The sequence below is a fragment of the Pelecanus crispus genome, chromosome 19, assembly GCF_030463565.1.
Source record: "Pelecanus crispus isolate bPelCri1 chromosome 19, bPelCri1.pri, whole genome shotgun sequence".
Lineage (NCBI taxonomy): Eukaryota > Metazoa > Chordata > Aves > Pelecaniformes > Pelecanidae > Pelecanus > Pelecanus crispus.
The window spans coordinates 8491905-8504443 of record NC_134661.1 but is presented as its reverse complement, the minus strand read 5'-3'; the positions used below and the strand labels follow the sequence as shown (position 1 = coordinate 8504443).

The window sequence follows — 12539 nt, the reverse complement described above, 5'->3', positions numbered from 1 at the left end:
GAAGCCAAAAAAGACATGAACCAAACCAAAAATATTTCCAAAACAAACGAAAAAAACCTCAACAAAAATCAAAGTCAACAGCACTTGAAATACCTGCAGAGGGTAATGGCCTAGAGCCGGGAGACCTCTGTGTGGATGGATAACTTGGCGTCCTGATCCTGGGACCCTTTGACACCACTGGATAGTAACAGGAACTAGAGGTCTGAGAATGCAAGGGACGATCTGGTGATGGTGGGTTTACAATTTCAGGTGTATTTCGGCTGTCTTTAGGTAGAGTTTCTGTTGTTGTATAAAAGAGAAACCACAGTATAAGCCACCACTGAATCCTAAAAGCTACAATCTGATAAAGTATATATTGCTATCAGGTTTCACTTGGAGAATCGGGGCATTTGTTAAATAAACACAAAGTCAAAGATTACTGCCTCCTTGCCATAAGATAATGTCTGGTTTCTTCTCCTAAGAACATTTTCAAATACTTGCAGCAATACAGTAACCTTCAGCTTACAGATGAAATTCCATTATATTTTAATAAAGTTTAAGATTCTATGTTGACAATGACAACTATTATAAATGTTTTAAAAATCTTCCCCAGCCTCACCTTCTGGGAACTGAAAAGGATAGGGTTGAGATTTATTTTTTTTTTTTTTAAACTCACCTATGGATATGGAGAAAGCAATTCAGAAATACAGAAGCAGCGCAATACTACTAGTCAACATGGTACTCAGCAACCCCCATATTCCATACCAATGCTGACACCTGAAGTACAATTTGAAGTTTTAGATCACTAGAAAAATCTCAGGTCTGTAGACTACAAAGCATTACTACAGTTGTCGTCATTTGGCTCCAACTTTCAAAGTTACCAGTACACTCAAGAGCTCAGATTTTTTTATTTTTTTTTTTTCCCCCTTTTTTCTTTTTTAAGTCTTAAGATGCTGTAACATAGTTTGGAAACCTGAAGTGGATTCTAGTCCAAATCGGTTTGAGAGACAGGTCCTAGCCACTGCCTGCCTTTCTGGTAAGGATACACTACGGCAAAAACACATATAGAACACACTTTTAGGAAGTCCTTAAAAGATTACCTGTAAGGGGAACTGGGCTGTGGGCAATTGTTCTGTTATCATCGTGCTCTACAGTGCTGTTGATGTCAGGTTCTATGACCGGAGGTCGGCACTCCATGATCTTGCAGGTATACACACAGCGCTTCCTGGCATCTGTTGTGCTCCAGTACACCCTGGAGCACCTGGAAGATAATTCAAACATAAGACAACTTACTCAAGAGTCAAGTAAACCTCAGCATTCCTATTTTAAATTTTCAGTTTCTCAAAATTACATGGGACAAAGGCTTCCTGGCACAACATGCTGCACACCTAGCTTAATCACAAGATTCCTGAACAGTGTATGAAAGCTACAGTCCATTTTTACAAATGTTACTTCAGCGCTGGCTTGGTGTCTAATATACTAAAAGACATCTAATCACAAAACAGCTTATACTCACTGATAGCCGATGGGAAACAACTTATCTTCACAGTCTGAGAGGTCATTCAGAATTCCTAAACAGTCTATCGTCATTGAACCTGAGCAGAAAGAGGAACAGAAAAGTTCTGTGAACCAGATTCCAGCACCAAAGGTGGACCAAGTGTCCAGAGACTAGATCGTACCAATCATCATGTGGATATTCTCTGGTTCCAAGCCACTAAGAAATTTTCTTCTCAAACTGATCCCTTCAAAGTCCACAAAAACTCTCCTTAGAACTTCAAACCCATTCTCAGGAACCACCTGGAACAAGAATCCACAAAACTACTCGTTAATTTTAAAGGAACCACCATGTGTACGCTACGCAGTCTGTCTAACTCGATCCTCGGTTTGGTCTTTTGCTTTTTGAACTGCCACATAGTACCACTTGCCAAACTTCCCCATGCCAGTTGTATCGCTGACTTCTTTTTAACAGCACTGCGGTCCGGCCCTCATTAGCAAGGAACACATTCAATATTAACTTCTAAAAAGTGCTCATAGTTACTCGCTAACACCCTTGAGACAAGGCAGGGTGTGAAAGAAGAATCTCACCTCTCCTTTGATCAAGTCACGATGCCTCTGGCAGTAAACTTTCTTATCGTCCAAAAAGACACAATTCTTGGCTCGTGAGCACATAAAATGATAGTTACTTGTACAGGAAGTGAGGCAGCAGCCTACTGTGGCGCCCGACTTCTGGCAGAACTCACATCTCTACAAAAGCAAAAGAAAAAAAAGTAATCCCTTCTAAAAGCAGGCTACCATTACTGTTGTCAGTTGTTTTTTCCGGCACAGACAGAAGTTTAGAGTAATGCCTGACCTCCCACTTCACTGCTGTAACATTTCACTACCGTGACTCACATGCACAAGTGAGACATCAAGGAGGAGGTGAGAGGAAGAAGGATCCCTCACACAGAACAACTTCTGCATTTGCAGACTGGTTCCTCCAGGCCCCAGACTTTTTTGCTTGTACTCCATATCCAAGTGTCACATTTGCAAGCTTCACTGATTAACATGTCAACTATTTCTCCTGCACCGGGTATTCTCCACACGGGCGGCTTACTACTGGCTAAGAGCAGTCCTATTCCACTGCGCTTCTGCTGTTTTAATAAATATTTAGGACCAAATGACGCAATAGTAAAGCAAAATTTGGACAAACTAATTTCTAGTCCTGCTTCCAATCTCATTTCATTCTTCTGGGAAGTAAGGAACAACCGATTCACAATAGGAAGATGATTTTGTTTTCTAAGACTGCTCAGGAGTTCAGAAAAAAAGACACCACCATCATTCTTTTTGCAGTATTTAACAGGGTAGCTATGTACAAGCTAGATGTCAAGATCATCTATACTCAAACATGAAAATGCTCCTTGATCAACACCTTGAATTGGATGATACCCGATTTCGATTTTTATTTCTTTTATACATATATAAAATTTAACCTAGGTCAAAATACCAGGAACAGGCTTGCTCTCTTTCCTTTAAGTTCCTCTGCTGTCATCAGTTCGGACTGCAACAGAAGATCTGGCAAGTCCTTGTACTAGAGAGATAGACGTTGGGCTTTAACACAGCATTTGACCGTGCTTTAGATATTCTGTATTATTTTTAAAAACAGGTTGCGACTACAGGTATGGCATCAACTGCTTAAGGTATGGCACTAGCAATTTAAGACCTGAGAAAAACACGACTCCAATTCTCCTGTTACAAGTTCCTCTGGGTCTCCACAATATCTCTAAATTGAGCAAGGAAAAAATAAATTTCAAATATCTTCAGTCAGTTCTATTATATGTAGCGTAGAAAAAAAAATGCAAGGAGAGGACAGAGCAGAAAAAACACACACAAGGAATCCTTTAGCCGGGTTCCTGGTCTTGGCTCTGTGTAAATCAGCATGAAGTTTAACAAAGTATTCTTTACTTATACCCACCAGTTGCTTTCCCCTGATCACAGCCATGTGCACGTTTTTCAGAGAACCATCATCATCCTCAAATACTTCTGCTGACCATAAAGCACAGTTCACATGTGTCCATTCGTTTTGGCCAATATAGAGAAGACGTCCAGCATCCTAAAGAACGGAGGGAAACGTTCCTTTCAAATGTTCCATGAGACACAGCAATGCACAAAAAGCATCCAGCCTATCCACAGTACCAAATCTATAGTACTGCTTAAACTGGCTCCTATCAAAATGGGCACGTGCCAGATACTCACATTAGCGCTGTCATCACCATATTTCAGGCACAATGCGCACTGCCTGTTGTCTTCTACATCCGGAGGTGGATTAAGTTCAGGACTATCCTCTCTGCTTCTGTCAGAGCCTTAGAGTTAAAAGAGAGAACACTGTTTATTCTTGAAAGTCAGGGAGGCAAAAATTCATCTGGAAAGACTGTCAGTAAGTGAAAAGGGTAGAAGAGCAAAACAGCAGCCTAGAGTTTTCAACAGCCAGCTTGTAAAGGAAGGAAAAGCACACATCAGCCTCTACACAGCCCTTGTTCCGGGGGAAGAGAGGCAGGTGCAAAAGTATTTCTGGGCCCAAGCTCGGCTCAGAAACATCTCATACGTAACAGCCTCTGAACGATTTCAGGTCACAGAGGTCTCCAAAATTCTTCAGTCACATACAGAACTAATACCACCCTCTCTTTACTACTAGAAGGTTTGGAAAGAAGCACTCTGGGTTTGGGATGCATAGTGCTGCAATCTGTTTTCTTACTAGAGATAGGTGGCGTAGGAGGATGTAGAGGAGTTGGTGAATCTGGCTCTCCGGGCCCTTTGGGTTTTGGAGCTGGAATGATTTTCTTCATCAGAGGGGGTTGTTCAGTGCGGTTGTTCTCTTCACGCTCCTGCCACTGAGCATAATTATGGTCAAGCGAAGGGGGCAGCACTGCATTCGGCAACATACCACTGCTGAAATGCAACAAGGAGTCAGCTGTCAGACCCGACTACTCCAGAGGACCTTGTGCCCTGCCTACCAGCGCTACTGACATTCAACATACAATAACAACTCACTTAACTACTTACAGTCCACACATGCTCTGACAAAGGCTATAACTGGTCACTTAGATTTTAAGGTTTGTAATGTGGCTGTCTATTTCTTTTGAGGGTAACAGATGCAGAAGGAGGGCCACACCAAATCACAGAATCATAGAATCATTTAGGTGGGAAAAGACCTTTAAGATCATCCAGTCCAACCATTAACCAAATGGAGGGTAAGGAGGAGGAGGTGGAAGGAAAGACAGGACTGACAAGACAACATACAATATACCTAGTTCTAAGTAATGTTTTTAGTCTACTCTGCTTTAGAACAAGGAAGCGTATACAAAACCTGGGAATGGGATTATTGTTTAACTTCTTTAAAAAAAAAAAAAAAGAAGGAGGGGGTGGGGGAGAAGAAGAAAGGAAAATGGAAAACCCAACCCCACAAACAGGCTCTCTTGACACTTTTTGCTTGGACAGCTGGCAAACTGCAGGGTGTCGCAGTCAGACACAGAACAATTACTTACTTGCTTGTTACTTTATTTGGCTCCCAAAATCTGGACTTTTTTACGCTGAACCATGGAAAAACACGCTCCATTTGCTGAAGGAAAACAACACTCCATTAGAAGTGTTATACAACATACCCCAAAATTCAAAGACATTCAGCCAAGATCTACTGTAAATCCACAACTAGTAAGATTTGTTAACATCAACAACCCTGACAACGTATTATTTTATTCCTGGAAATACCCAAGCAACGGTAAGCATGATGGACCCTTCGGATTCCAACAGCAACAAGCAGTGGTATGATACCAAGCAGATTTCAAAATAACTGCAGCCCAGCTCACCCGAATAAAGAAGGACTTGACCATGCTATTGGCTTTCTTAACTTCCGGCTGCCCTCCATCGGAATTAATGGCTGCTTGAATTATCTTCACAATATCATCACTAAAATCCAGCTATAAGAAAGCCACAAAAATTCACATTAACAGGATTGCCTCTTGTACAGCTACACCACCCACTAATTTTTTTAAGGCATCAAGTGAGCATCCAGATGACTAGAAGACTGAACCAGAGCATCGACTTAAAAGCAGAAAAAGAATTTGGCTGTAAAGAAACAAGCAGCCCTGTGCATTTGCAAACTGGCTGGCAGAACTGCTACACCCGTAACTGTTCACTTCTTCCTTCTACCCTGGAGTTGACTGCTGATCGATTTTAAATTGGCTAAGCTAGCTACCTCACAAGGATTTGGCCAAAATCTGGCAACAGCATGTTTGCCTAGCACTTTGCGATATACAGTCTTCCTCAAGATTACAGGCTCTGTAGGGAAAAAAAGCTGCTCCCTACAAAGAAAACCGATTCAGTCAACGCTAGCATTTTGTATAAATAACCCCTAAAGAGATCATCCCTCCACGCATGAATTATTAGTTTCCAGATAACCGACTACCACCAGTGTTATTTGGCTAGGCCCTCAGTTACAATTTGCACATCAAGGATGACCTATCCTGTTTCCATCAACATAAACGTCTGACTAAGAGCAAAAGGGGTTTAACCAAGTATGGCTGCTGGTTAAAGAGAGCCATACGACAGTGTAAATTACGTGTCTTTGGGCCAACATTAACAGGAGCGCCAGCCAGAAGTACTTTTAGCAGCACGTTAACCTGTTTCCTTGTTCACAAAGGAAAGGCTTAAGCATGCTCAGTTATAAACACCACGGGTTGTAAAGCAATTCATAGGATCTATTGTTAGAGCAGAACAGTAAAACTTTGACATACCACAGAGGTGTAACATCCTTGATCCATTTTTCTTTTCACTCCTTCCAGATCCAGAGGTTGCTGCTCCTCCTGTTTACTGACTTCTGTTAGGACAGGAGGATCGGGACCTTCAGGAGAACTTCTGGACGGGATACTCTCTTCTGTCTCAGGATTTAAATCAGGCGGTTTTGCTGCCTGTTAACATCAGCAACCAGACAGAGGGACACAGGCTATTGAAGCGTGGCTGCTACTCATGTCATACTCCCATGCACACTTATTAGCCCAGAGATTCTCGCTAACACAAAAGAAGGGAGGCTCAAGTTCTGCATTCCTGTCCAAAACGTAGGGACAAAAATGAAAAGATCTTAACCAGCTTTCTGCTGCTGACCTGCAAGGCACACAGCAGAGCAGAGTGATCAGCTATAAGGACCAAACTCATTTTTCAGAAGTCTTATTTCTGAGTATATATTTCGTGACTAAGATCCCGTTCTTGTGTAAAAAAAGCACCTTCACCACCACAGAGCAAAATCCTCCCATTCCTTGAGGAACTTTACTATTTTTCCTTTCAACCTCACAAGTCGTGTCATAGATCTCCAATTCTTTGTTTCCATAGGAATGAGCAAAAGAAAGAAAACAAAAATCACAGCACATGTTGTTCTAAGTATGACAAAGACACTTTTGCAGTATGATGCACAGCAATACCAGAATTCAACTGAATGTCAGGCAACACTTCGAGCCAGAATATACTAACGGGGCGCGAGGCTCCAGCTTACCTGTCGATACCGCAGCAAATGGCTAGTAGTTCTAGAATTCAGCAGGGCTGTTAAAACCTGCTTTAAGGAAACCTGCAGCTCCTTTTCCAGTGCCAGACGCCACTCTGCAGGATGCTGCTCCGTGCAGTTAATGCAGGTGTATGCTACACTCTCAGGCAAGTTAGAGAGTATCTCATACATTTCATCTGGAGACAAAGAAAATAAAATAACCATCTGAACTACTTCACTGAAGGATGGATACAGGGAAAAACCCCTACTCCACACTTACTGCCTAACTGAAACACTTCTCACGTAATAAAAGCATCTTGTGCAACTAACCAAGCGATACCGCATTTGAGGCAAGTCACATGCTTTCAGGATGTCACCGATACTACTACTGGTTTACCTGTAGCCATTCTACAAGTATTTTTCAGGTAGACCACAACAGGTGAGGGCGTTAACATAACACCCTAGTATAAAAGTCCAAAACTGGATTGCTTTGGTCTACTCGCTGCCCCACGTTCTTAAGTACCGAGGAGAGAAGGATTTGCCTTACCAGAAAGGTTTTCACATTTGGAGTGGACCCAGCGGTCGCATTTCCCGCACTGCATCATCTTGCTCTCATAGTCATCATCATCATAGCATTTGTCACAGAGAGGACAAAAATTTCCTGCAAGCGAGATGTGATTTTTATCAGAAGTTCAGCTGCCACACACACCTTAAAGGCTAGGTGGTTACTTACTAGTGTGCTAAGAAAGCAGCTCTCTGAAAACACCCACCAGTTCCACCTACTTTTACAACACTGCAACCAATGGCCACAAAAACAACCTGCTTGGAAGACCACTGACTACTCTAGAATCCCGTTACTGGGTACCCATTTTCTGGGGGTGGCAAGACTAACAAAATACTATATGCAATTAGCTTTACAGAGTAAAACGGAAGGACAAAGATGACATACAGGCAAGAAATTAGGTGGAATAGTCAAGATTTTCTATTCTGAGATTTCTTTTTCCCCAGAGTGCTCCTCCTAGGTTCAAAGGTGTCACATACAGTAACTAACGCAAAGAGGAACAACCACTTTACAACAGGAATTTTGCTGCTTTTAAGTCAGGAGTCCTTTAAAATGTCTTTTTCTCAACAGCTACTTCAAACCCTGGGCCAACAGGTGTGTAATAATTGCTTTATACGGTATAGTGTTTAAACTCTGGAAGCCTCAAACTCTGACAATAAAACAGTGGTGACTTTTGTTAGCTGCTGTAAAATCTAAGAACCTAGCTTTCCTACAGAAACTGTCACCCGTGCTTTCATGCTTGACCCTAACACCAGCTTTCACTCCTGTTTGTACCGCGACAAGCTCACCTGCCCCGCAGGCCCTCTCTTCACTCTACACTGACGCTGTCTAATTCAAAACCGAGCGTCTGAAGAGGCTCCTGCTGTAAAGAATCACAACTTTATGTACCTTTAGCAAAGAGTTTGGCACAATCATGACACAGCGAGAAGTCATGAGACCACTGCGCATCCCACCCTTTGCCTGGTGTTGTTGATCCACAGCTCTTGCAGCGAACACATTTGGTACATATCTGGAAAAGGAATGTGTTTGGCAAGAGTTATTTGCTTTTATCCAGTGGTTTCTGTGCTTTAGCCCTAAGATACATTTCATAGTTTTTATTACTTAATGAGCGCAGAGAGCTTACACAACAGAATAAGGAGTTTCAAGTACCAAAACTTTCACTAAAAAGGAGAGAGCTCCCTCCCTTTATGGTAAGAAGGTGATAACGCAACAAGGAAAAAAAAAAAAAAAAGAAAAAAAGAAAATCAATCACAACATAGTTTTTCTGTCCTTCATATTTGCACTGAAGAAAATATCCCCTTTCCCTTCACATAAAAAAGCATATGTAGTTGTGGCATTTCTTCTGACCTAAAATATGAAGTCTTATTTTAACAGTTTTCCAACTCCAAGGACATCGTAATAGGAAACATCTAAACACTATTAGTACCAAATACAATACAGGCAAAGCTTTCACGCTTGTTTGGAACAAAAAAGTTGAAAGACACAAAACAGTGCTTTAATCCAAATTGTGTCTCAATACCAGTGGCAACTGGTAAGTGTGTTAACAAGGTAAACACATTCTAAAGCATTCTAAAGAGCTTCTTCCACGTTCTGGGACTACGATTGGAAGAATTACTACAACTAAAAAAGGTGTAATCTCTTTAAAAATCCTGCTTGTTCAGAACCTGATCAACAACCCACCTCGCTGTCTATTTCCAAACGTACCTTCCAATGGAACAGGCACCTTAGAAAGCTAAGCGATTGCATCACAGCAAGTGATCTGCAGAGCTCTGGCCCGCAGTGTTATGATCAGTCAGCAAGTGAATTACCCAAAGAAGAAATCAAAATCCCTCACCCAAACTTTCTTTTTCTTGGTGGGTTTGGTTGGGTAGTTTGGGCCCAGGCACTCAGGGTGATAGCTGTTTCGGCACTTGTTACACTCCAGCAACTGCTACAAGAATAAGGGGAAAAAGCATTGGAATAGAGAGCCCTCAAAGGGATGCAAAATCCCAGACATTTTCGTTTTACATTGCATCCCCCATTCAGGGCAAGAGGAAGAAGCTGCAACAAAGCAACTCGAGAGGCATTCTCCCCAGCGCGCGGCGACGCTCCTGCAGAGACGCCGCGCTTCCCGGCTCCCCGGTGCGCGCTTGCTAGCTGAGCTCCGGAGCGAGAGGAGCTCTGGGAGCGGCGCGGGGGGTGCCCGCCAGGTCTCCCGGGGTTTTGGGGGTACCTTGGTGGCCTGGTGCTGTCTCCCACACACGTGGCAGAACTTGCAGCGACGGCAGCACCAGTTTTCCAGCTGGTCCTCCAGGGGCCGCTCGCTCTCCTCTAAGCAGAACTTGTGGAAAGGCTCACAACAGACCTGACAATACACAAACTGCAAGGGGGGAGAGGGAGGTTTTAGCAAGTCAGAAGCCGCTCTGAATTCCCAAACAAACCCCCTCGCGCTCTGAACCGCTCTGAATTCTGCTTTACAACTGACAGAACAAGGATATCTACTGGCATATTTCAGGAGGGAAACCGCGCGTACTTCCGATAACCCGAACACATGCTCATCCACCCAGAGTAGGCACCTAGCAGCAAAGGGGAGCCTGGTGCCTGTTATCTGTTCTGAGTGCTGGCAAAGGCCCATAGGGCTCTTCGGGATCTCCCTCCCTCACTGTAACACAAGCCAACTGCACCAGAAGGAACACTTAGGGCAGAAGGAAGGGATAGCGGAGCCAAGAGGGACGTTCCTCCCTCCATTCGGCTTAGGTGGCCCACGTGAAAGCTCTTCTCATTTCTACGTTATCCCCTGCAAGGCTGGTCATACTAGAAAAAGAATTGTCCTTAGGGCACGAATACCGCAGGCTCACAAGGGACATAAAAATCATTTGTCCACTTGAGCAACCCAACAGAGAAGGGGGTGGCTCCACGCCCCACTGGACCTTCACAGTCCTCAGGTGCACTGACGTCCACATACAGAGCTTAACCCCCTTTCCCCCCAGATATCGTTCACTCATCATAACCAAGTCTTTTCCAGAGTGCTAGCATCACCTTCCCAGGACAGCTGGTCTGAGGATGTTGAGAAGGCACCTATCTACACCTGGAAACGCATTTAACACATCTTAAGCCCAAATCCAGCTCTTTACACAGCACCAGAATCTTTCCAGTCACGTTTCAGTAATGGTTTGCAGCTCTCAGCAGATACAGACATACCTGGGAAAGTCAACACTGCCTAAAGCCCTTTAACGTTATCGGGCAGCCTTTCTTATTTCAAGTTAAAAGAAAGCAAAGCCCCTGCTTTACATCAGATGTGGGATTCCAAATTAAGAGGAGACACAGGTGCTCTCAAATATGCTATTCTTTATGTCTAATACAGTTCACCTGCAAAGTAAGCACTGCAGAAGTTTCCAAACTGATTTTAAATGCCTTGCATTTTAGTATCTTAGGACAAAGTTTAGCAAGGACAGATTTACAGGTATTATTTTAATTTCTCTCAGGTTAAGGTCATGATATTATTTATTTATTTATTTTCCTAACAACGTGGTGCTGTAACTAAGTCATCAACAGCAGAACACAATGCTTTACCTCCACATGTCCACTGCTGGCACAGAGAAAACAGACCACCCTGGGAGTAATAGGTACCGAGGTGACGATGCCTAACCCACCCATCTCCCAAACATTCTCCACTTCACAGTCCTCCTGAAAGTACAAAAGGATACATCACCATGCAGAATAAGGCAATACAACATCAGTATAAAGTGCTCACATTGATTGCTGCTTTATACATTCTGTGCCTGTGATTAAGTGGTCTCAAAACTGAAACCATTTCAACTTCTACCTTGGTCTACTTTACAGTGTATATTGGAATAGTCACATCTCAGCGCTGTTCTTGCCAAGAGAGCTCAATAATACACTGGCCTTCCTTCTACGGAAAGCAAGCCTAAGGAACGAGACAAAGTTTTTCACGATTGCACAATTATTACTAAAATGAAATTTCAGAAGAATTATACTTTATTAAAACTCCATATTTGTAAAAAACACTTACGAGATCTCACTATAATCTCCAGTATGAACACTTATAGATGGACTGAAAAATTATTAGGAAAATATTAATTTTTATTATTTCAACACTGTTGTTCAAAAAAAGTACATGATTTATCAGTTTAAAACCCCAGATAGACCCAAAATGTTGTGAATTACAAGTCACTAACATTTTCCCCAAATCTTGTTGGCTCAAGTTGTGGTAAGGTTTTATAGTTCCATCTTAATGGAATAATTCTTCATAAACCTCAAATTCTTGCTCATCCTCATACATTGACAGTTAAGGTTTTAAAGCTTTAAGTGTCTCTTCATCCAGTATGCTAATTATGAGGAAAAAAAAAAAAAAAAAAAGGCATAACAAGCTTCTAAAATCAACCGAGTGACTTGTCATGAAGGCTCCTATTTGCAGTTCTCTCTGAACAGTACCAGACACACAAACTTAGAAGTCACCGCCAGCACGCTTGAGGGACTCTAGTTCCAGTGTTTAGAGCCAGGTAACATTCAAATACTTAAAACATTTTGTCCTCTACCTTGAAATCCACTCGGATTCTGTGGACTCCATCTGTAGGTGGCTTTTGCTTGGAACTGCTTCCGTTAGTCAGAGTGCTGAGCAAATTCAGCGTGTTGCTTTCTGGCTTGCTTATAGGAGGGGGCTTTTCCTAGTCAAGTAAAGGAGCCTGCATTAATCCCAACCCCGAACGTTAAAACTTTACCAGTAATTATATTAAAAGCCATAGATAATTCACAGACAAAAACCCCATCACAGAATTAACGAGTGTGTAAAAGTTGCAAGAAAGTAACTATTCTGCAAACCATTTCTTAAGAGCATTCCAAACACAAATATATTGCTAATTCCATTTGCTGCATTTTCCTCTAACATCACGTTGTTCTCTCTCATCAGAGCCGCTGGCTTTTATTTTGCTGCAGTGTGGCAACTCTGGGTGTAATTAGTCCCTATGCACTTCTCACTCAGATTTAAAT

The 12539-nt window shown here is 42.5% G+C and overlaps 1 protein-coding gene across 1 annotated transcript in view; it reads right to left on the bottom strand.

Moving 5' to 3' along the window:
- KMT2A (lysine methyltransferase 2A) overlaps positions 1 to 12539 on the bottom strand; it is a 49319-nt gene that overhangs the window by 13562 nt on the left and 23218 nt on the right. Inside the window, exons 9-26 of the mRNA XM_075723334.1 lie at positions 12089 to 12217; positions 11103 to 11216; positions 9763 to 9909; positions 9385 to 9480; positions 8439 to 8559; positions 7536 to 7649; positions 7001 to 7185; positions 6249 to 6422; positions 5322 to 5432; positions 5001 to 5074; positions 4211 to 4404; positions 3712 to 3818; positions 3431 to 3568; positions 2065 to 2223; positions 1659 to 1776; positions 1496 to 1574; positions 1080 to 1240; positions 94 to 279 (exon numbers count right to left, since the gene is read on the bottom strand). Coding sequence (XP_075579449.1) covers positions 94 to 279; positions 1080 to 1240; positions 1496 to 1574; positions 1659 to 1776; positions 2065 to 2223; positions 3431 to 3568; positions 3712 to 3818; positions 4211 to 4404; positions 5001 to 5074; positions 5322 to 5432; positions 6249 to 6422; positions 7001 to 7185; positions 7536 to 7649; positions 8439 to 8559; positions 9385 to 9480; positions 9763 to 9909; positions 11103 to 11216; positions 12089 to 12217 — 2407 coding nt within the window. The remainder of the gene's footprint in view (positions 1 to 93; positions 280 to 1079; positions 1241 to 1495; positions 1575 to 1658; positions 1777 to 2064; positions 2224 to 3430; positions 3569 to 3711; positions 3819 to 4210; positions 4405 to 5000; positions 5075 to 5321; positions 5433 to 6248; positions 6423 to 7000; positions 7186 to 7535; positions 7650 to 8438; positions 8560 to 9384; positions 9481 to 9762; positions 9910 to 11102; positions 11217 to 12088; positions 12218 to 12539) is intronic.